Source organism: Camelus dromedarius, chromosome 7, assembly GCF_036321535.1.
Source record: "Camelus dromedarius isolate mCamDro1 chromosome 7, mCamDro1.pat, whole genome shotgun sequence".
NCBI lineage: Eukaryota > Metazoa > Chordata > Mammalia > Artiodactyla > Camelidae > Camelus > Camelus dromedarius.
Genome location: NC_087442.1, coordinates 23,752,827 through 23,777,281, shown reverse-complemented (window position 1 = coordinate 23,777,281; position 24,455 = coordinate 23,752,827). Strand labels below are relative to the sequence as shown.

Sequence of the window (24,455 nt, the reverse complement as noted above, 5' to 3'; positions counted from 1 at the left end):
CAGCCTAAGGTCACATGCAGATAATCAGTTGTAGACCAAGACAAGAATCGGATCTCCTGACTTCCACTGACAGCTACTGCTCTACCTTCTTTTTCAGAACTAAATCTTACAGGGATGGGGAAAAAAAATGTATTTAAAAAAGTCTATACTTTTGACAGTTTTGTGATAAAATTAAAAAAAAACTTCCAAAATTCTTTGGGAAAGTATTTCTTATTTTATATCTACATATTAAATGTTAAAACTCTTTCTAAATGAAAGGTAAAACTGAAAAAAATGCCTCATATGGAGCGAGTTTCAGTTAAAGCATTTGTATTCCTGAAAAATGTATCATTAATTTACCAAAGCAAAACTGTCTGGGGTTTTTTGTTGTATTCAAATACAGAACTAATCTTAAGGGAACAAGTGATAAAGAAGAACATGTAAGAACTAGATTAGAAAATTCACTCTTTTATGCAAAAAATTTTACCTTTGACTTGCAACAATCTTTAAACTTAATACTATGAACTCTAAAATAAATAGCCTAATAATATTAGACCTCCCCAATGATCAACATTTGTGGATTTAAACCCAGAAAGAATTTACAGTAAACTGTGACTTCAGTCTTCTCAACATTTTTAAAGGAGAAACCCCTTGACTTACCATTATTAACATCCTGTTATCTGACAAGTAGTAATTAGATGTATAGTTCTATTCTATTTTAATGAATACCTAATTAAAGGTATGATTGTGTATGTGTGTGTATACATGCTTCATATACTTTATTTCCTAGTCTCTTTTCTGTCAGATAATACTTGTTTAGTATATTTGCCTCTAGAACTCCACAGCGTCATACCAACCATACGCAAATTATACCTCAATCAAAAAATTTTAAATTGCATCGAAAATCACCCTAGTTATCATTCTGAGAGAAACAGTCTAATGAACTGTCCTAGGAGTTTTAGGACATGAATTGCACGGCAGTTCTCTTATTTCCTCAAATTCTAAAGTAAGATTTTAAGATGTAATGCTGATTTAATAATTTTTCAGAGAGAAAAAAAAATCACTACACTAATTCATTTATTTGTTCAAAATATAAATTAGAAAAAAATTAACCAATTTATCACCTCTTCACAGAAACTTTAGCAAGAGACAAAACCTGAGTTTGGCAATGTAGTCCCCAAATTCCTATACAAGAAAAAAAGAAGTAGCTGCTCTGATAGTTTCCTTGGAATGGGTCTTTAGTCTCCACAGACACAGGTTCTGCAAAAATTAGCACCATTTCTCAATAATTCTCCACTGAATTATTTATAAATGATCACAATTTTTGAAAATATACTAAGCCAGAACTATTCAGAATTCTCAGCTAATCCAATGCCCTCACTTTATACTTGGTTCAATTCAGATCTGCAGATAGTCAATGGTTACTCAAAATCTAATAGTCATCTAGTGGAAAAGCAGGAACCAGAAGCCAAATTCCTGAGCTCAGGTTCAGAAGTCCTTCCCCTCTCCTGCTCTCCCCGACTGGGGCCATCTCTAGTTACAGTGAGATGATAATAGAGTAACAATAATAGTTGCCATGTACAGAGTTCCTGGTAAGTGCCAGTGGCAAATATATTTTATCTCTAATCCTGACAACAATCCAGAAAGGTAGGTATTATTATTTCCATCTTAAGATTTTTTTAAATAATTAACTTTAGTTAGTTACTCTTTTAATCTTCAGATTAAAGAAATTTTTCTTTAATCTTTAAAGATTTTTTTATTTTAAAGGTTGAATGGAGTCAAGGGTTTTTGTTCCAGGTCATCCCTGCTAGGATTTAGACACTGCTGTCTGGAACATGACCTCATACTTCAGAGCCTTTGTAACTGCTAGAACACTGGCCTAGAACACTCTTCCTCCAAGTATCTGAAGGATCACTTCTTCATTTCTCTCAAGTCTCTGCTCCTTCACCACCACAGAAAAACATCTTTCCTCCCCTTTTTCTCCTCACACCTTCTCTCTCTTCCACTGTTTTACTTTCTCCACAGCACTGTTTGCCACTCGAAAAACTAGGTATTTATTTGTTTATTGTCTGATTTTTGCCACTAGAAAGTAAAGTGTGTTAAGACAAGAACTTTGTCTATTTGGATCACCTGTGCCTAGAAACAGGCCCTGGCTCAGAATAGGAATTTTTAAAATTCAATTTCAGAACTCAAGGAGCAAATGTTCTTACAGACTTACATGGTAAATACCGTCTCAAACACTGAAACCTACTTTTCTGCAACCTACAAACACACAACTTATCAATTCTTTGTCAGTTCAATCAATGCTTTAGTTCTGGTCTTAATACATCCAGGGTAGCTTCTGAATTACTGTTAAGTTCTCCACGCTGATTTCCCCACCTTAGTCTCTTCCCAACAGAAGAAAATAACTGAAAAATAATTTATGAGGTAATCAGGAAAACTGAAACACTGGCTTGATATTTGGTTATATGAAGGAATTACTGTTAAATTATTTAAGGCATAATAATGAAATTGTGTTTATGTGTATATATAAACAGACAGCAAGACAGATACATACACAGACGTGTGTATATATACATGAATAAATTGATATTTCATGATTTATAAAAACTGATGCTAATACTTCAATAGTATAATGGTACCATGGTATGTATTCATTTGTGTATACACATATACATATATATATATATGTATATAATTTTAGGATGCTTTTTTCAAATACTTAAATTTTTATGGTTTAAATTACAGAATTCCTCATATTTCCCTATAATTTACAGCAGTAAAATTATTAGATGAAAGAAATGAAATAAGAGCCTATGTATTGATAACTGCTGAAGTTAGATGATGGGTATATGGACATTCACTATGTAATTCTCACCACTTGATATACATATTATGTTTGAAGTTTTTCATAATAAAAAGTTTGAAGCCTAACAAACAAAATGTTCCACTATAAAACCAAGTGCCTACTGTTCGATGTTTTCCCCTAAATCCTCCAGGCCGAGTCAGTTTACTGAGAGCGCTATTCCAGTTCTATTACAGTCACTGCCATTGAATGATTTTCCATTAGACTAGAGACAGTGGGCTCCATAACGTCAAGTACTGTGTCCTACTCGTTTTCGCTTCTCCAGAGCCTAGCACAGTGTCAAGCAAAATGTCAGCCCTTAATAAATGTTTACTGAACCTAAATGAAGGTAAATGAAAAAAGAGACACAGTACAATCTCATTTGATGGCATGGTTTTGCAGAAACTTGTATTTTCCCATGTCATTTACTTGTTAGTAACAACCATAAATCAAAAAAGATTGAAACCATATATCATATTCCCACGGTATCATTTTCGAAACACGGTCTAACTTTAAACAATTTATTCGGAGACTTATCAATGACTCAACAGTATGTTTAATAGCTATATGGTTCGATATTAGTTTAATTGCCATATCTGGTTTTGCACATATCTAGAGGATCTACAGTTAACATCAAAGATATCATGTGGTTCTTAAAGAAAATTAACTCTAAATCATTTTACTACACATGCAGAAAAAAATCTGTAAGATTTTACATCAAATAGTGGTTAATTCTTCTGGAGATGTGTTAGCCCAATACAGTACAATTAGCCACAGGTGGCTATTTAAATTTAAATCAATTAAAACAATATAAAGTTTAAAATTCAGTTCCTCATTTGTACTAGCCACATTTTAAGTGATTACTGGCTAAATATAACTAGTGGCTACTATACTGACAACACAGATACAGAACGTTTCCATCATAGCATAGCTCTACTGGACAGTGAAACTCTAGAGGATTTAGATCAAAAAGGAGTCTTATTTTCTGTTACGTATCTGTGTTGCCTTAGTCTCACACAGAAGACTTTTGTTTTTAATGAGACAAAATATAAATAACATAAAACCTGCTGTTTTAACTATTTTAAAGTGTACATCTCACTGGCACTAATTACAATCACAATGCTATACATCCATCACCACTATTTCCAAACACAGCCCCTAGTAAACTCTAACCTTTCTGTCTCTGTGAATTTGCCAATTACACATTTTCATGTAAGCGGAATCATACAATGGTTGTCCTTTTGTGTTTGGTTTATTTCACTTAGCATTAATATTTTCAAGGTTTATCCATGATGTAGCATGTATCAGAACTTCTTTCCTTTTTATGGCTTAATAATATTTCATTGTACATACACACTACACTGTTTATCCATTCATCTACTGATGCTCTTGGGTTGTTTCCACCTTTTGGGCATTCTGAATAATGCTGCAGTGAACACCGGCATACAAATATCTGTTTAAGTCCGTATTTTCAATTCTTTTGGGTACATACCTAGTAGTGTAATTGCTGGATCATACTGTATATCTATGCTGAGCTTTTTGAAGAACTGCCATACTGTTTTCAACAGTGGCTGTATCATTTTACACTGAGTGGACTTAGTACCCTTGCCAAAAATCAACTACCCATAGACATACGGGCTTATTTCTTGACCCTTTATTCTATTCCACTGGCGCATATGTATGTCTATCCTTATGCCATTTCCACACTGTTTACTACAATATCTCTGTAGTAAGTTTTGAAATCATGAAGCATAACCTTGTTATTCTTTTTCTAGATTGTTTTGCTATTCAGGGCCCTCAAAACTCCATGAGTTTGAGGATAGACCTATTTATGCAAAAAAAGTTGTTGGAATTTTGACTGGGATTCCATTGACTCTATAGGTTACTTTGAGTAGTACTGACAGCTTAAAAATACTTAGCTTCCTAGAACATGTATGTTTTCCATTTATTTAGGTGTCATGTAATTTCTTTAAGCAATGTTTTTTGGCTTTTGATGTATAGTCTTTCACTTCATTGGTTAAATTTATTCCCAGGTATGTTCTTCCTTTAGATGCTAGCCTACGTGGAATTGTTCACATGATTTCTTTTCCAGACTGTTCACTGTAGGCATATATAAACACAACTGATTTTGGTGTGTTGATCTTGCACCCTACAAGATTACTAAATTCACATATTAGCTCTAGTAGCTTTCTTTCAGATTCTTTCAAGATTTTCTATACATAGGATCATGTCATCTGAGAAAAGAGATAGTTTCACTTCTTCTTTTACAATTTAGATGTCTTTTATTTCTTTTTTATTTAATTGCTCTGGCTAGAAGTTCCAGTACAATGTTGAACAGCAGGGGTGAAAGCAAGCATCCTTGCTTGTCCCTGATCTTAGGAGGAAAACTTTCAGTTTTTCACGACTGAGTATGATGTTAGCTGTGGGCTTTTCATAAGTGATCTTTATTATATTGAGGATGTTCCCTTGTATTCCTAGTTTTCTGATTGTTTTGATTATGAAAGTGTGTAGAATTTTTCAAATGCCTTTTCTGCATCAATTAAGATGAGATCATTTGTGTGTTTTTTCCCTGCTCTATTAATGTGATGTATTACAATAACTGATTTTCTTCTGTTGATCCCAAGTTCATTTCCGGGATAAATCCCCTTTGGTCATGGTGTTTACTCCTTTTAATACGCTGCTGGTTTGGTTTGGTTGGGGATTTAGCAGGCATTAATTTGTTGAGGATTTAGTGGACATTTATTTTTAAAATAATTATAGAAAATATCATAAACCTAGAGAGTTATAGTTCACATTATTTTTTAGTTACAAGAATTATTTTTTAATTGAGGAGAAAATGTACACATCTTTAAGACATTCTATTGAATACTGATAATTAAAATTAAGTGATAGGAAAAATTGTTCCTTTTTATGTCAATATAAGTTTTATTGACCTTTTAGGAGTGTCACAATTTTAAAGATGTTGCTTTTTTAATTATCATTTTTCATACACCTGCAAATATATAAAGAATCTCTAAAAAATGGTCTATAGGATAGATATAATACCATTGATAAGTCTAAATCTATTTCTAAGATAATAAAGTAATATAAAAACATTTTACCCCTTTATAGAAAACTTTAGCACAGTCCTTTGCTAATTTTCCAAAAAATAATACATTGATGGTGTTGACCTCTGAATTTGAATTTTCTTGTTCTACAGAGAAACACACACACAGAGAAAAATGCTTTAGATACAAAAGTTTTAGACACAGGAAACCTGATGACAACTAAATTCTAAAAACTACAGTTACTAAAAAATGTAATTATGAAGAGTAATTAAAATGCTTATAATTCACTTTTAGTTCACGCTAATACCTTAAGTATTGCAAACAACATTATACAGAATGCTACTAGGCATTAAAACCAAAATTATGACAAGTTTCAAATAGAATATTTTTTATAAATTTCTATAAATACCACATTAACACCACATGATGATCACTTTCAATTTATTTTCCCATGTTTATAATCAAAAGAAATTGAGTAAGATACAGTTACTCGATTTTTATAGTGTATCGCTCTGCAAATATTTCATTTTTACTGAACTTCTAGTAACATACAATTACCAGTATATTAACTTTTAATCCAGACCAGTGTGTTCTTTTCCTCCAACATCCCTATACTGAAGAGTAAAAGAGCAATGCGTGTGTAAAGACTGAGTGATCTGTGATTTTAATGTTGAAAATTACTTGGAAAATGAGAAATGAATATCCTACAAGGAAGCTAATTTGGATATTCCAAGCTTTGGCAGAGAATCTCCATTATCTTCATTCCCCAGAGGTCACGTCCTAGAACCAAATGCTGAACTAAGGCCATCAATTATTGTATCATCTGAGGGAGGTTTTATTCTTACCAGCTTTCAAACATTCAGCTACTCTATGAAACTGCCATCACATCAGATTTTTCATGCATCTGTGAAGTACATGAAAAATCCTTCCAAAACTTGCAGTCTTCTTTGTGTAACTTACAACCCTCGAATCTGCTCTTCTATCACCAGCAAAGAAACAACTACCACACATCTGCCTATTGCCTCTTTTCACTTACCTCTTTCATCCAACTCCTCAAAACAAGTATATAAAAAAACCTGAAACATTAATGTTCCTCAAAACCAAACAAAAATACAGTGGCTTCTAATTAAAATATAACATACTTCTTTAATATCTTAAATGACCTATCAGATGTCTATTTCTGGCCATGATAGGGAGTAACATGGACTGGATTTTACTCTCCAGCCTTAAAGCAACTAGAAAATGAAGAAAAAAAAATAGGAAACAATTGTTTTCAAACATTAGACAACAGGAAGTGCAAGAAAGTGATCTCTTTGAGAAGGAAAACTAAGCAACAGCCCTAGCTCATTTCCTGGAGAGTTTCCAGAATACAGAAAGCGGAGGTGAACTCCAAAGGAAGCCCAGTCGCCTCACTGAACTCAGAAGAGTTCAGATTTGAGGACAGCCAGGTGGCGAGAGTTTGCAGGACAGAGCGCTGAAAGGGAAGGGAGCAGCACAGACAGAGTGCTCTGGAGATGGGTGCCTTCGGGTCTTTGGTTGAGCACTGATCTCCAAATGCATGGGAGAAAAGTAGCCCAGGAAGGGGAAGAACCATTTGAAAGGAAAAGACAGCACAATTCTGAGACTCACACAGGGCTGGGAATTATTCTGGTTCCAATCAGCCAGAGTGGAATCCTCATACACTAAGCCCATAGTCAAATCGTCATAAAGGTATTTCCTTGGTGATGAGGCCAAATCAGCCCCAAAATAAAGGCTGCTCTAGACCCACACTAACAAAGCTAATCAAACTGATTCCAAGAAAATTGATAGTATCCCAAGATAAAGACAAATAATATTTAAAGAAAGACAAATCCAACATTTGATAATATAAAATTCTAAATGTCTAGCACACAGTAAAAAATTGTAAACCATGTAGAAAGAAAAAACACGTGTGTGGGTGACAGTAGCAGGGAATCTATAGAAAAGAACCCAGAAATGTCAGAGATAATAGGATTACCAGAGAGGCTTTTAAAAGAGTTATTGAAAGTACATGTTCAAGAAAGAAGAAAACAGATGAAGAGAACTGGTAGATATGAAAAAATTCAAGATGAACTTTCAGAGTTGAAAAATATAATATTAGAAGTTAACTGTACTCTGACTGGACTTAACAGCAGATTAACAGAGAAGAAAATGTTATTGAAAACTGAAAAATACAGAAAAATTAATGAAAAGAAAATCTGACCTTAAAGATCAATAAAATACATCTCTAGCCAAAATGATTAGGAAAAAGTAACAGAGAGAGAGGTTACCAAATTATCTAATCCACTAAATGGGATATCACTACAGATCCTATTAACATCAGAAGCATATAAAAAGTGTATTATGAATGCCTTTATGCCAATATATTTGACAACCAAGATGAAACACATAAATTCCCTTAGAAACACAAACTACCAATGCTTACTCAAGAAAAAAAAGATAATCTGAATAGCCCTTTATCAATTAAAGACATTGAACTTAGAGCTTTCCCATAAAGAAAACTCCAGGCACAGTTGGTTTTACTAGTGAATTCCACAAACATCTAAGGAAGAAACAACAATTCTAGATAAATTCTTCCAGAAAATAGAAGAGGAATTATAAACAACTCTCCTCTGAGGACAGCATTACCCTCATATCAAAACCAGTCAAAATCACTATAAGACAGATTCTGATCATATTTTTCATAGATTTAGATGAAAAAATCCTTAACAAAATATTAGCAAGTCAAACCTACGAATATATAAAAAGGATAATATACCAAGCATACCATCTTATCCTGCTCTATTTTTTCTTCAAATCACATTTTGATCAATTATTACTTTTTGTGATTATTTGAATTTATTTACTCCCGTACAATGTGAACTCCAGGAAGGTAAGAACTTTGTTTTGGTTGCTGCTGTACCTAGAACTGTGTCTGATATATAGCTGATTTTCAATCGTTGTAGAAATGTTGTAGTTCAGTTTGTTTCCCATTCACTGCCATAGACCACTCTTCATTCGTTCAACTAATTTCAGGCTTCTGATGAGATCTACTTTGGCCCCCAAGTATTCCATGGTTGCTCTCCCTAGCTTAGGATTACTTTAGGGTTACTAGGGAGAAGGAATTATCTCATGCAACTACACCTAGGTAATAAATAACATGCTGAAACATTTTAAACGTCTGCTAAACCATTTGAGTCACATTAGTGAAACTAGAAGTAATAGGATGAGTTAGCTATTGTAATAATCTAGATAGGATGTTAAAGGAATCTGAAGTAAAACAGAGGCAATGAGAGGGGGAAGGATGGACTTTGGAGAAAAATTTTTGAGAGGAAAAGAATAACTTTTCATTCTATAGATTTTTATACTAGCATGCATGTATTATTCATTAGAAATCATTTTTGTACTTATGTGTATTATGTAGACATACATGAAGTTACTCATTTCTAGATTACAAGCAAAAAGTTAAGCAGAAATGGTTCTCTCATATACCTTGCAGTCCAATCTTCAAGGCAGCTGCTCTGTTTCCACCATAAGTTAAAGAAGAGATATATGAAAGTTTTCCCTGAAATAATAGAAAAATAGTTACACAGAAAAGCCAAAAGAGAGCATAACACCAAGATATAAGTAAAAATTAGAATAATTTTTAAAGCAAGACTTTTATCTTTCAAGAAATCAAAGTACGACGTCTAAGTGTCCAAGTCATTATTTTTAAGGCATGATGAAAGTGATTTTTCTAGAGAAAAACCAGAGGACCTAAAAATATTCTAGGTTCATAATTTAATTTCTTAAACTATCTTATTAAATATTATCAACTCTTCATTTTACAGATAAAGATGAACTAGCTAAACTTCTGGTTCATTTTAACCTGTAATACTGTTCTCTACTAAAGAAAAAAAATGAAGAGTTTGCCAAGAAGAAATTAAAACGTATTAAAAGTTTAAAAGTACAAAACAATAATCTCATAAATAAGGACTGTGGACTAATCAATGGACTAAGGCACATGTATAGTTAAGCCCTTGTTATGCTTCTGTAACTCAGCTCTGTGACTTAGCTTCTGTAACTTAGTTTTATCTGAGGCTCTGATTAAGTAACTTTTTTTAAGCTTAAAAAAAGTTATTTAATCAGAGCCTCAGATAAAACTAAGTATTCAATCTGGATAGATTCTACAATTTCTTCTGGCTTTAAAGTTTAAATCCTATGAATAAATACATTATGGGACTCTGAAAACTTCCACATAGAAACATAATTTCTTTATTCAATAAATTTTAAAAATAGATCCTATAACACGTATCTCCACACCAATAACTTTGATATAGCCAACAAAAATACAACAGCTATGTTCATGTATCAATTTTATTTATAAGAAAGGAATCAGAGGAAAAAAAATCTGATTATCAGCAGTGCATAATGACTCAGTCAAAAATAAAGGTAAATAGTTTCAACTAGGAGGCAGTAAACTGGAGAGAACAAAAAGTTGGAGAATGTGCACATTTCAAAATTTTTCTTGACCCACCAGAGAGTTGAAGTCAGAAGGCATCCAACTAACCAGAAATCAGTACCTCCAGTGAGAGATGGGAGGCAAGTGAGTTGAGTTCACATAGCAACCAATTAACCAGAAATCTAAGGAAAGAAAAGATCACTAACTAGAGAAGGGCAGTAAGCACCTGCTTATCTGTGGTAAAGGGCAAATGCTGCTTGATATCAGTAAGAAAAATTCATCTAACATCCTTAATGAGTTATTAAAGGCCAAGTATGGGCTAAAAGATAACGGAGTCTCTGGGAGCTGCGAACACAAGGGGAATTCACACCCACTTGCAAGCTCTCCTCCACAAACCTGCAAGTCCAGGCCAGTAGGGGCAATGGTGGTGGCAGTTACTACACGAAAGGCGGGAAACCTCGCCTGGAGCTTTCCTCCCCATCTTTCTTTCAGAACAGTCCTTCAACTGTTGGCAGAAGGGCAAGAAACTTCTGAACCTTAGCACTTTGGTGAAAGCCGATTACACTGAAAGGGGAAGACAGAAACAATACCTTCTACCCCTTCTAAGGACAGGCAGAATAGGTACACAGGTGCAAGGACCAGACCTACAGTGAGGGACGGGGCGTCATCAGTGGGAAGGCCTCCCCCTCAAGACCCAGGGACACACTACCTGACAAGACTTAGGCTTAATCACAACAGGGAACATCCACTCATCACAAGGCCAACAAGTGTCTAGCAAAAAGTAACCTTGGCTACCAGTGGGACAGAAGTACGAGAGCTGGGAAAGAAACCTTACCTGAGATGAAGCACAAAGGAAAGACCTAAAACTAAAGGTGGGGGACACAATGGGAAAAATCCTCTGTCCAACCTAAATACAAACTAACTCCAAAGGAATTTAATACCTATACCACATTGAAGTAACCAGAGCAATAACAAATCCCCAGCCTAGCTCAACTCCTGACCGGCTTAACTCAAAACACCACGCTTAAAGGCCTAACATAAAGGCCTGCATATTTCCAGGAATAAAAACTTACTGACCTCAGTTTCCACTGCCCTTCACAGGATGCACTGTTTACATCCACAAACTGTGGAGCATACAAAAAAGCAAGAAAGAATTACACACTACCAAGATGCAAAGCCGTCAAAAGAATTGCAACCCAATTAAATTAGATTAATCAAACTAAACTCAAAGCACCTGATCCAACTGGAAGAAAGATATGGGTACGAGTTTGGGATGACTGAAGAAAGAGAAATTAGTTACTGGAATAGGACACGCTGATTTCACAACAATGCAAAGAGAGAAAAAAACCTCAGGTACCTAGGGAGAGACCCCCCCCCCCAGCACCTGAGGAAAGGAACTCCTTAGACATCAGGAGGCATAGTGGGAGGAAGGCATTAATCAAGTTTGTCTTTCATAACCATTCCAGAAGCCTTACCCTCACCCCAAAGGAGAATGCAGTGGGGCTGCTCTTATAAACTGTAGGGAGTCTTGAAAGTAAACTATCAGACCCGTTTTACATATAAGGCCTCTACCTCCTTCGCATCATTCTTAATTTAGTCTCAAACTTAAATATATAGAATTAAAAATTAACTAAATATGAATAACAGAATATTGGATATGACCAAAAAAAGGTTCAGTGAACTTAAAGCTGGCTCAATAGAAATTCCACAATTTGAAAATGGCTCTGAGCCAGGGGGAAAAAAAAAAGAAATGAAAAAGAAACAGTACCTCAGAGACCAGAAGGACAGTATCAAATAGTCCAATATACATGTAACTGACATTCAGAAGAAGAGAGTAATAATACAGTAAGAAAAAAAATCCGAGAAACATTAGCCAATAATTTCTCTAATTTGATGAAAAACATTGACTTGTGGCACCAAGAAGCTCAAGTACCCACAAGCAAGAGAAATTCAAAGAAAAACCACATCAAGGTACATGATAATCCAACTACTAAAAACAAAAGACAACAATTCTGAGTTATGAGAATTCTTACCTGGATATATGTCTTGCTATAATCACAACCTGGCTGTAGGGATCTGAAATCTACTTTGCGAAATTTACTTAAAAGATCAACTTCAGGCACTCCACTGACTTCTTTTATTAATTCAAGTGGCATATCAGATAGCTTACTGCTGAAAACAAAAATACCAGTGTTTTATCCAAATTGTAATCAATAATTTGCTTTAAACTTCTGTGATTTAGTTTTGCTTTTCCTTTAAGTTAGTTACTCATCATTGTTGGGGGAGAGGGGAGGACGGGTGGATTATTCCATAACTTTATAACAAGGATCAGTACAGCATTGTCCTAAGACACTGAAACCCAACCCATTTCTATGTCGTTTTGTATTTAAAGAAGTATCTCTAAAAGTTACTTTAAGGATCTGTGAAAACTGCACTAACAATTTCCTTCATCACTGTGCTTTAAAACGTACAAGCTATTGTAGGGAAAGGAATGGGGGCTGAAAAGTTTTGGTTTTGTTTTTTAATCCCTTTGGCAGTTTTAACACTGTGTACGCAAGTTATACATCGAACGCTTATTGCTCCAAAACATACCTGCTGCCTTCTCCCTCCAGCTCCTATGCAACCGAAAGAAACGCCTATTTAACTTATGCATTGCAGATTCAATCTTTTTCCTAAAACTTTTCGACTGGGACACGCACTAGTGTCGCTAATTAATTTTAGTGTGTGCGCATCAACCCTCTCCAAGCCAGCTGAGAGGCGTTAAGGCGGGGACCTGGACTAATTCAACTCAGCTGCTCATAAAACGCCAAAAAAGATGCTCAACACAGCAGACTCACGAGAAAGACAAGTATGAAGGGTTTCTCTGCAATAACTCCTCCAAATTTTGATCTAAACTAAATCAGTCTCCTCATAACACTGATTCAGGCACCCACTCACCTTGTACCTACGGAAAGACTTCCAAATCTACTTGGAAATTGACTCAACCGCCGTCTAAAGAGAAACTAGGAAGAGTTGAGACCGGCGCGCCCGTGACGTCACACGCACGCCAGCACGCCAGCGAACCCACCCCCGCCCCACGCATGCGCACAGGGTCGCTAGGCTATGCCCCTCCCCCCCGCATCCCTGGAGAATTGCGCGTTGCTTTCTAGGGCTGAAATGCCCCCGAATTTGACGGAATACTTAGAGGGTGTGGCGCCAGGGGGAGCGTGGGGCAGCAAAACCTCACCACCCACGGAGTTCCCGCCGCTCCTCTTAGCCCCGCCCCCGTCAATTTCGGCAGCCTGGCGGGAGGCTCAGGCTGGGGAGGCGGGAGCGGTGCGCTGAGCGATACCTAAATCCTGTAACCAATGAGAAGCCTTTCCAAAACCAGGGCGGGATTTGAGGTTACGTTTAGTAGTTTGGACGCTCCTACCGGCAGGGCTCTTATTTTACCCGCCAGTTCTCTCCCCGTTAAGTGCAAGCGCTCAAATATAGTGTTAACAATGAAATAATTCCACCAATGAGTAATGCTACTTTCAGACAGATTTGATTAACCTCTTCACTGGTTTATATGGCTATGATTTTATGCTGTAATTGATGGACATGTTAAATATGAATCCTCTGCTAATTTTTGATTTATGCCTCTAACCGTTAAAGTGAAACCACCTCAGTGCAAAACTGTAGTGTAATAAAGAATTACATATCTCCAAAGCTATTTTTAACTGATTCATCTGCTGCACATAAATATTTGCAGGAAGAAATGGCTAACTATAGTTAAAGAAACTATATTTTAGGCAGGAAGCGCTTGGTGTCAGTCCATTTTCCCTTCCTTTCCCACTACTGTATTCGTATACCATACATAAACCAGCGGTGATAACAGCCTCGCAGCTGTCCACTTGAGGAAAACTATTCTATGTAAGGCTTAGATCCTCTACTTGTTCCTACCCTGGTCTCTCCCAACTCAGAAATACTGTTCTTCTTGCCTAAGTGAAGCTCTCCATCTTGGCTCTGGATCCTGGCCATGTTAAATTCACCTCTGTCCTCAATTACTTCTCTTCTCTCTACCTGCTTTTAACTTTTCTTTCTTTTTCTTTGTGTTGACCTGAAACAAATAAACTGTCAGGTATTTCTCCAGCAAAGATGGGTTTACTGGGGATCAGCAGAACATTGCAACTCAAGGTCTGCAACTATGAGGAGACATGCAAGTCTCCATCCAGCAAGGGAGAAAGAAAACCATTACAGAGGGGAAAAGGAAGCTGGGAGAGCTTTAGTAAACTAAGTGTCTGTGGCTTTTCATTGTCTGAGTCTGTTTGTAGGAAAGGAGTCTTTCTTCTTCCTGTTGTGGTCAGCAAGGTGTGAGAGCTCTCCCTTCTGATCTCCCAATTCTGTTTAACTGAGGTTTCTGTTTATTAATTTTTTACATTTGCCATTGGCATTTAAACACATTGTTTCACACCCTAAGCTTACAAAGGGTAGGGAGAATTGTTTACTATCATATGCATAAAGCGTGTGCAGTGTTTGGGATATTATAGGGGCTAAATATTTGTTGAAAGAATAAATGTTTAGGAAAAAGTTTTCTCTTTCCTCACCTTTGGCTTCCATCATTCCATTTCACTCCCAACTCCATCCCATTACACTGAAGCTGCCTTTCCAAGATCACTGAAGACTTCTTTGTTGTTAAGCCAAAAGGACACATTTTAGTCTTCCTTACTCATCTTTTGAAAAAGCATTTTCATTTTGCTACTGTAACTGAGCAGGATCCTTTAAGGCCTTCCTGGGACAGAACAACCCCCACCCCCACCCCATGTCCTCTTGTCTGTAGAAAAACTTTAGCCAAATAATAAATTTAATCAGAGAAATGAGAAATGCAGAAACAAAGGAAAATAGTAAAATAAGACAAAATAATAATAGTTCAGCCATTAAATAAAGTCAAAGACCCTTAGTTCCTCCTCAAGGGCTATAGATAATATTCTAAGCCATATACTTTGAGCCGTTTTGCATATACTGAAATGCCCACTAGATGAAAGAAGTTAATTGTATGCTGCCCACAAGCACATAGACCCCAGACCTGTTGGAACCAGAAGGTTGATGATGTTGACTCCTGATTACCTCGCCATCAACCAATCAGAAGAATATCCATGTGCCGATCACGTATAGCTTGAAAACTACCCCTCAGGACACAGCTCTTTGCCTCTTTTCCCCATATAATCTCTGAGCAAAACCTGAAGAGTTCAGAGTTGGTTTGTTGGGACATAAAGATTGTCAGCTTCCTTAATAAAGCTATCTTTCCTTTTACCCAACACTTGTCTCTTAGTATTGGATTCTTGAGTGATTAGCAGCTAAACTTGAGTTCAGTAACACTACCCTGTGTTCTTAGTTTTTCTCTTATCCTCTAACAACTGAACCTTTAAAATTTTAGTTGTCCCCCTCCCCCCGCCACCATTTAGCTTATAAATGTCCACATTCTACTGTGGTGCAGATATCTAAGAGAAGTCTATATCACTTTTGTGTGTGCGTGTGTGATTGTTCTCAATTACTCTAGGACCTAGATAATTCCTACACATCCAAGTAACTTCCAATCCTATTTCCTCCTCAGTCTCCCAATTAGTGGCTGAGCTAGGTATGCATCTGGCCTTGGATCCTATACTTCTTTCCCTTGCATCAGCAATTAGTTTGTACTATGAATGAAGAAAATTGAACGTGAAATACAGTATAATTTAAGATAATAAAAGAGAAAAAAAAGAGATTGAATCAAATAGATAAGGCAATGAACTCACATATGCCAAAACAATCCGTTACTGTTTTTTACAGCTATTGAAGCAGCATAAAAAGCTACACAAGAAAACAATGTAATAGCTATTACAAGTAACAATCTTTAAAGGTGCAAAGAAGAAAGTTTTGGTATAAAATCTACACTGTAAAAATGTCCAATTTTTAAGAAAAGTTAAAACAAGATCTCACTAATAAGTAATGAGCACTAAAAGTGGAATGGGTTTTTTTTTTTAATTAAGAAAAGTAGAAACATCAGTGCTGTTATTCTAAGTAATTGACCAAAATGAAAGAAATTAGTTTACAAATTTCTGATAATTCTTCCCTCTCAATAGCATTTTAATTTTTTTAATTAATTAATTTTTTTTCTTTAGGAGAAAGTGCAAACGCAGTCCCCCACTACCACAAATTATGCAGTCGAGTTTCCTACATTTGGGGAAATCACAGGGGTCAGCACATCCAGAGTGCAATGGATGAGCCTTGACCTGGGAAAACTACCTTCGTGATCATGGTATCTCCCCTGACAAATACGTATCAATAGCATTTTTAAGTTGCTCTTTACTATTTACTTTTTAATGTTGAAATTTTGAATTGAATTTTCTAGTCACCCAATATTTCATATTTATTTCCTTTGTATTACTTTTGGGGTCATCAACCCCTTCCTATTGCAATCTACCATCTTCCTGCAAACACTTGTTATCATGTTGTAGCCCTACAACTTGACAATATCATGTTTTACTTATTCCTGAGATTTCTGAACAGTAATATTTAGGCTACATTGTTCAGAGTTCATTTCCTTGTGTTCTCACAGCATTTCTGTCCAATCCTACTGAACATCTAGATGATTGTATAAAATCCCATTTCTAAAGCATCACATTTCTATATTGTTATATAACTGAAACAAGATATTTCAAATATAACTTTATAGCAAATTTATGTTTAAAGTATATAATGATAAGGTATGTAATCATTCATCGCATATTAGGAAGATAATAAAGACATTTTTAGACATAATAATGGGTACCATGAATTGAGAAAAATACCAGTGTCTATTGAAGAGCTCCCCTCACAACTTTTGTATTTTTGGATAAATTTTTAAAAATTTGCATGTATAACTTCCAGTTTTCTCCAAATCAAATTCAGTGAAAATCTATGTCTGAGAGAAATACTAAGGGACAAACCACACACTAAGGTAAAAGTGAATGGCTAGAAACAGAAAATAATAATCTAAAAGCCAAGTCAGCATAACAGGGATCCAAATGTGTGAAGCAAGACTGGACTAAGCAAAAAGGGCCATGATTTAATCACAAAGTAGACTGCAGCTTTTTCCTGTGTTGGACCATGCCATATGGCACTTGAATAGCTCATCTTAAGAGGCACAGGGTTGAGACAGGCTGTTTCAACAGAGATGACCTTTATTTAAGTTACACCAAAGATATATATTGAGATGAAAAAAACAAAAAACAAAAAACCCTGCAATGTGAGTGTTAATTCAGAAAAGGATGCTCTGACAAACTTGCTTATAGAAAAAAACCAAAACCCACAAGCACCAATATGTGGGAATAACCATGTTCCCTGAGAAAATGGTTTGTTCTTCAAGTTTCTCTACAAAAGTAGAGAAGGGACAAAACTGAGGAGGAACTGGGAAAAAGCCAGAGGGTGTGGATAATTCCTTTAAAGAGATGTCACTCTTTGATGCCTGTGCTGTCCTGCCCATTCAAAAAATAAAAATTTTAATAAAGTTGTTGAACTTCCAGTAAAGAAGTAAGGAACTTGGTCTATGTTCAGATTCGTACAAGTGTAACTGAGGCAGCACACACAGAAGAGGGATAAAGAAAAGTAAGAGAAAAAGACCTGCTGGAAATTATTAGACAAGGACAGATTAGTCAAAGAGGGACTTCCAGCTTCTTAACACTGTAGATGTTTGGGTTTATGTCTTGAGTTGAGAGTCTCTATTTTCGGAATGCCCTACCTTTTATACCATGAGGATATGTCCTGGAAAATCCTGCAAGTAACACTCACATATAAAACTTTATGTAATCTTAGACTAAAAAATTGTGTTGATAATTTGTTCATTTTAAAAAGACCATGGTACAGTTCTGAAAGTTGGAGAGCATGGTGGTAGGTAGCAATTTGTTAATCTGATATTTTTCTCTTTTTTTCCTATATTTTTTGAGTGATCAAAAATAGGTACACTTTTTAAAATCTTTCTAATGAATAGTTTTAAATAATGGAAAATTGGTGGGAGATTGCATGTTTTTTAAATTACCATGGTTATTTAGAATAATTGAGAACTAATTTGTTTTAGATTCAAAATGAATTTTTAACACAAAAAGACATTTTGTACCTTTGTCAGATCTTTCTTCTATTAGTTTAAATAGAATCTGCATTTATTCATTATGTTCATAGTTTTTTTCAGGAAATGGAAAATTCAACATCACAGAGTCTTCTTGATGAAAATTGAGGGTATTTTATCCATTTTTCTCTTGTGTACAACAGTGACAGTTTCTGTGGCTAAATGACAGTTTATCTTTTCTCCCTACAATGATAGGTTATAGCTACTGTATTAATTAGAGGATAAAATATCATTTGTGTTGGCCCTACTTTTATCTAGTTCTCAATAGCAAAAAATTAGTGCAAGATATCTGTCCTATGATTAGATCAGAATAGAAATGATTACCATATAATCATATGTGAAAATTTTCAGTTTAATTAGGGTATATTCAACCCAGAATACAGTGTCAAAGTCTGGCACAGCCAAAGGATTAGAACAGACGGAGAAAAACAAATACTTTGCCATTCCTACTTATTTTCATAATAAGATGGTATAAATGAGTCCAAAGTCTAGAGGCATGTTTGCTTAACAGCGTCTCGCAAGTCTATTAGAATGGAAGAAAATGATGAAAAGGAAATTTATTCTTCTTGCCTTATCATTTATATCTGGCTATGAAAAAAATTTTTATGTACTGCAAGTAATCTGGTAATTCTATTCATATTAAACTTCCAAATACTAATAATACTAATCTCGATCAATCTCCTTAATTTTTCCTTACATTAAACATTCTTCGATTCTTACAATTTCTGCCCATTATCCTTTATATCAAATCACTTATTACTCCATCAGAAAAATGCTAAACTCTTTGCCACAATTACAGATTCAGGAATGAGCATGTGATCCAATGCAAGTCAAGGAAAGATGAAAAGCTATTTGCTGGGGACTTCTGGGAGAGATTTTTTCCTCTCTGTAGAGATAATATGACAAATTAGACTCCCATTCTCCTGATACAAAGTGAGAAGACGTGTAGGCCGATTACTCCTAGATGCCATTCCATGACCAAAAAGGAACCAGATTTAAAATGAGCCAGTCTGTGATAACTGGGCAGAATGTTAGATTAAAAAAAAATCCTGCAAATTTGATGGTGGCCTTACGCCCTTGAATCAACTGACTCTGAAATTCACATGCCTCTGAATTTCTAGTTCTGTGAGCTCAGTTCCAGTTTTATATGACTGGCGGTCAAAAGCAGCCTTGTTTCAGGCAAGTACAAGGGAACTCATAGGTACAGGACTTCTAACATCACTAATAATCTTCACTTAGCAAAATGTGCTACTCGATAGATTTTTTAAAAAATAGCCTCTAAGATGTATATTTCCAAAATTTATATTTCCCATGAATTCCAGACCTGTATTTTCATTCGCATGCTAGGAATCTTCATGCAGATGTCTAGAAGGTATCTTCAACTTTCAAACCATAACAGGCCCAAGAGAGATCTCAGGATTTTGTGAGCCCCAAATTGCTCCTCTTTGATATTCCCCTACTCAATGAATGGCACCAACACCATGCAATTAATTACTCAGGCTAAGCCACCTTGAAGATGCCCTTAATTCTTCTTCTAACACCCCACAACCAATCTGTAAGCAAGTCCTGTTGTCTCTGTCTTCAGATAATATCCTATCCTGGATCTAGGCACTTGCTACCACCTTCATCAAGCCAATTATCTTGCACAGTTTCAAAGCAACAGCCTTCTAAAATGGTTTCCTAACTACCATTCTTATATCCTCTTACATCCAATTCTCCACATAGGACCCAGAGTGATGCTTTTAAAATATATTTAGAAAATGTCACTCCTCCATGCAATACCTTTCAATGATTTTTCATCACACTCAGGAAAAAAAAAAATCTGGCCTCTCACCACTTCCAACTTTACATTCAAATATGCCCCTCAGTCACTCTGCTAAATAGTACTGCCCCTCTTGCTGATACTGAAACACTGTAAACACATTGAAATTCTCTTCTCCATATATCCACAAAACTCACTCTCTTCCTTCAGGTCTCTACTGAAAGGTTATCTTATCAGAGACTACTTTCTTAACCCCTTGTTCACTATTCCTTTACTATCTTATATTTGTTTTAAAGCAACTAGGTGACTATATATTACCAATCCAAATGACAATGTTTGAGCTCCAGATCTGTTGATAACTGATCATCAGTTTTTAGACTTTTCAGTTTAAGTGCTAATCCATTTTTGCTTATGACATTTTGATACGGGTTTTATTTCATTTGCAACAAAATAATTAATACAAGTTTTTAGTCTCCATGAGCCAAAAACTGAGCTTGGCTACACTATGTAAGCCTCACTATTAGAACTATTGTCATCTCCTTTTCTTTAGTAGTGCCACTATTTTTTTCCTTTGTGAAACCTGACACCATCTATGTGAACATGTCTTCTAAGGCTGTACACCACCTATGTCAACAGTAAGGAGAGGGAGCAGTTCCTGTATCTTAGAAGGAGAAAGTTGTACAGACAAGACTGCCTTGAACAGAGATGTAACCTGTGTAGTGTAGTGATGTGGCCAGCTTCAAGCCAACTCACAGATCCGTGTGAGTATGGGGTAGAAATGATATGGTCTGCACACGTCAGCCTCCTCTGGCAGAGAGCACATCAAAGAATGGCGAGAAGGTCTAGGAGGGCAAAGAGGATATATGGCATATCCTTCTAGGTATATTTATCTCACTTTTTGAAGACAAATTTTAACTGTTTTATAACTAATTTATAACTATTTCCAGGACACAGATTTAGGAGGTAAAATACTTACCCTTTAGGGAGTATTGAACAAAAAGAGGAAGTCCACACAGTGAATGCCTCAAGGTGAAGCAAACCTCATTTAAACTATTTGTTTTTGAGGATGAATCAGCAATCTGGGAGAAAAAAATAACAAAGACACTTTTCAGGACAGACTGGGATCTATAATAAATTGATAATCTAATTCCAGTTTAAGTCTTAGAGGCCCTTTGGTAAATACAACTATCTATTACCCCAATAATTTCATACTACTGTAAATTCTGGAGGCCTGTGGGGAAAAATCATATAAAATATTAATATAAAGATAAAACACTAAAATTATAAAGCTTTCTGGAAATTTTATATGGGGCAACTTCTACAGACCTATATAAACTTTGAAATTTTCCATTTTTTCCCAGAATCCAATAATAAAATACACACTACAATTAGAGCCATATTTGTAGATTGATGGTTTAAGCATATTCTAATTATAATTGCATAGTTCAATTATATTCAGGTACCTCCAACTTTTAATATAAGACCTTTGGAGCTATCTTTGACATATCCCCCATTTTTTAATGAAAGCAAATATAAAAACAACAGCCAGTGAAGTGAGAGTGCAAATATCCACATTTTTTGCATAGATTCATCTACTCTGTGCCTGTGCCGTAATAGCTGCATTCTGTGGTGATGACTCCCGTGGAGCTGAAAAATATGGACACTATTAAATATCGAAAATGCCCCAAATTACAAGTTTTAAAGGGCTTCTTTTAATTAGGGCCACCAGATAAGCAACTATCTAATGATATTCTTCAAATCTTCACACTACAAATTAATGTATTTTAATGTGTTAGGTATAATTAGACCATTCTACTACCATTATGGTCTTTGTAAGCTGCCTCATGTCTTAAACACATATGGAAGAAACATTCTGCAAGTGACAAATTCCTTCACCAAAAGTACTACTAAACTACTAAAAAAAAAAAAAAAAAAAAACCAAAACCAAATTTCTAGAAGAAATAAATCCACATAAATACTACATTACCTTTTTAGAAAAGTCAGAGAGAAAAATCAGGCTTCAAGTCAGTAATCATAGGAAATGCTGAGCAAGGACACTGGAGGAAGATGGCTAAGTAAACATAAGAACCCTCTCCAAGCCAAGTCACCTTTAAATGGCCACATACATTTCACAACATAACAAATATAAAGTGGTGATGGAAAACTAGAGTATCTTTATCAATTAGTCATGTAATTTGAAGAATTTGTTAAATACAGAGAACAGAGAAAAGAGACTCATATAAACCACAGCTCAAAAGACATTAGGAGGAGGAATGCGGGGCGGATGTGAAATGGAAGCAAAGGATGATTCAAGTCCAGAGCAACACATTAAAGCAGTTGGGGAGGCCTGCAGAGAAAGGATTATTCGGGGGACTGTGTGTGGAATGGCTGCACGGAGTCCTCTCCTTCCCTGGGCATCAGCTGCATTTGCCCACAGAGCAGAGTGGCGAGGATGAGTGCCTGCATCATTGAAACCAGACATAATCAGACAGAAATTTCAGGCAGAGTCTACCAGCACTTTACTCCCACGGTCTCCTGAGGCCAGCTCTGATGTTAGAACACACATCCACAGCCAGGCAAACAGAAGTTATCAAACAAAATTATGAGGAACTAGCAAAAACATCACCACAATTTTGAGGAAAATATGCTTTATTAACGTGTCACCAAGCCTACTTTTTCAAGAAATTAATCTGAATATTTTAGAGACCAAACAGAATCCTTTAAAAGGCATACAATTAACATATTTAGAGTTAGTCAAGATGTTATAAAAACATCAGAAATAATGTGACCTATTATAGACATAGAATATTAAATGAGTATAAAATAATGCTTTGCAAAAATTTACACCAATAAAATTCAAAGGCTAAATGAAATGAATAATTCTAGGGAAATATAAATTGCTCACATTGGTTCTAGCATGATAAGAGACCATTAATCAATGAATAATTATAGATAAAATTAAAAAGATAGTAAAACATTTACTCTTAAAAAATGCACAACAAAGACATTCACTTTTAATCTGGAGAAGAAACAAAATCTCTGCCAACTTCTAACAAAAAAATGAGAAGTAGAAACAGAAATTTTATTTTAGATGATATTAGCACCAATAAACCCAAACTTTGAAACATTAGTAAAGGATACCAAATGCATTGCACATTGGAGACAAAATGTTGAAAATTATTACATTAAGAGAGAAAGTTGGGAAAGATTAGCAACCACTTCAGATCATGAGCCTATCTGTCAGAGCAGCAGGTTTCCAAAGTGGCTGGAACCATTAAGTGGAAAACTGACTCTTGTGTTAGACATCAAGGCCAAGTGTGTGGGCTGAAGCAGCCTTCTTGATCCTCTTAGTCCTCATGGAGTGGCAAGGGAATGGGGGTTGAAGAAAAAAAACAACCTATATATATATTCCATTTGTGCAGCAAAGCAGTTTACCACAATCTTCATCATGTTGGCCTAAAGTAATCTTCTGGTCTCTTTCCACATTAAATTCTGTAAATAAGTGGAACCAGAAAGAACTTCTCACATTCAAAAGTATGTAGCAATGTAAAAGAAACATATAAGAAAAGAGTCGTAAAAAGAATATAAAAAGCTAAAAACAAAGATGGCCGACGAAATATTTTAACATGGAGTAGATAAAAACTTTGGTGAAGTATTTTCCTATAGAATCAAATAGTTTGGTAAATTTAAAAAACCGTTTCAAGCCCTCCATGCATGACGATTTCAAGGCAAAAATATAGAAATGCCTTAGTTGATCATTTAACAAGTATTTATATATGCCAGACACTGTTCTGAATAGAAATAACAACTCAGTTAACCTTTATCACAGCTCTAAGAGGTAATCCCATTATCATTCAATTTACAGATGATTAAACTAAAGTATAGAGTAGTTACATAATTTACCCAGAAATCTTACTAAATAGAGCCAAGATCTCAACCCTGTTGACCTAAAACAAGTAGACTGACAGTTATTTCTCCAGTTAAAAAAAAAAAAAGTGAGTTTATTCAAAAGTGAGTTTATTTAGAATCAGCAGAGAATTGCAATTTGAAGTCAACAATCTTGGTGAAACACTTGCAAGTCCCCCATAGGCAAGGAAAGAAGCACTCTTTCATGGATGGGACAAAGAATTTGGGAAGGTTACAGTAAACAAAGAGTCCTTGGTTTTTCACTGGCTGATATGTGATAGTTCTCACTGGCTGAGTCTTTGCCAGCAGAGAGGCCTTTCTTCTTCCTGTTGAGCTTTGCTATCTATTGTCATAGGATGTGAGAGATTCCTCTA

The 24,455-nt window shown here is 35.5% G+C and overlaps 1 protein-coding gene and 1 non-coding gene across 5 annotated transcripts in view; both read right to left on the bottom strand.

Annotated features, from left to right (window-relative positions):
* Window positions 1-13,333, bottom strand: part of POT1 (protection of telomeres 1) — a 77,391-nt gene extending 64,058 nt beyond the window's left edge. For 2 of the 4 annotated variants that reach the window (XM_031455294.2, XM_031455296.2), the window contains exons 1-4: window positions 13,247-13,333; window positions 12,343-12,481; window positions 9,361-9,433; window positions 5,926-6,017 (exon numbers count right to left, since the gene is read on the bottom strand). In XM_031455294.2, coding sequence (XP_031311154.2) covers window positions 5,926-6,017; window positions 9,361-9,433; window positions 12,343-12,465 — 288 coding nt within the window. In that variant the 5' untranslated portion in view covers window positions 12,466-12,481; window positions 13,247-13,333. Of the gene's footprint in view, window positions 1-5,925; window positions 6,018-9,360; window positions 9,434-12,342; window positions 12,482-13,246 lie in introns of those variants that run through there. The other 2 variants (XM_031455295.2, XM_031455297.2) reach the window with 2 other exon arrangements.
* Window positions 13,334-16,428: 3,095 nt separating this feature from the next.
* Window positions 16,429-16,592, bottom strand: LOC116154166 (U1 spliceosomal RNA). The gene has a single exon (XR_004138050.1). It is a non-coding gene; the product is annotated as a U1 spliceosomal RNA (small nuclear RNA).
* Between the last annotated feature and the right edge of the window lie 7,863 nt (window positions 16,593-24,455).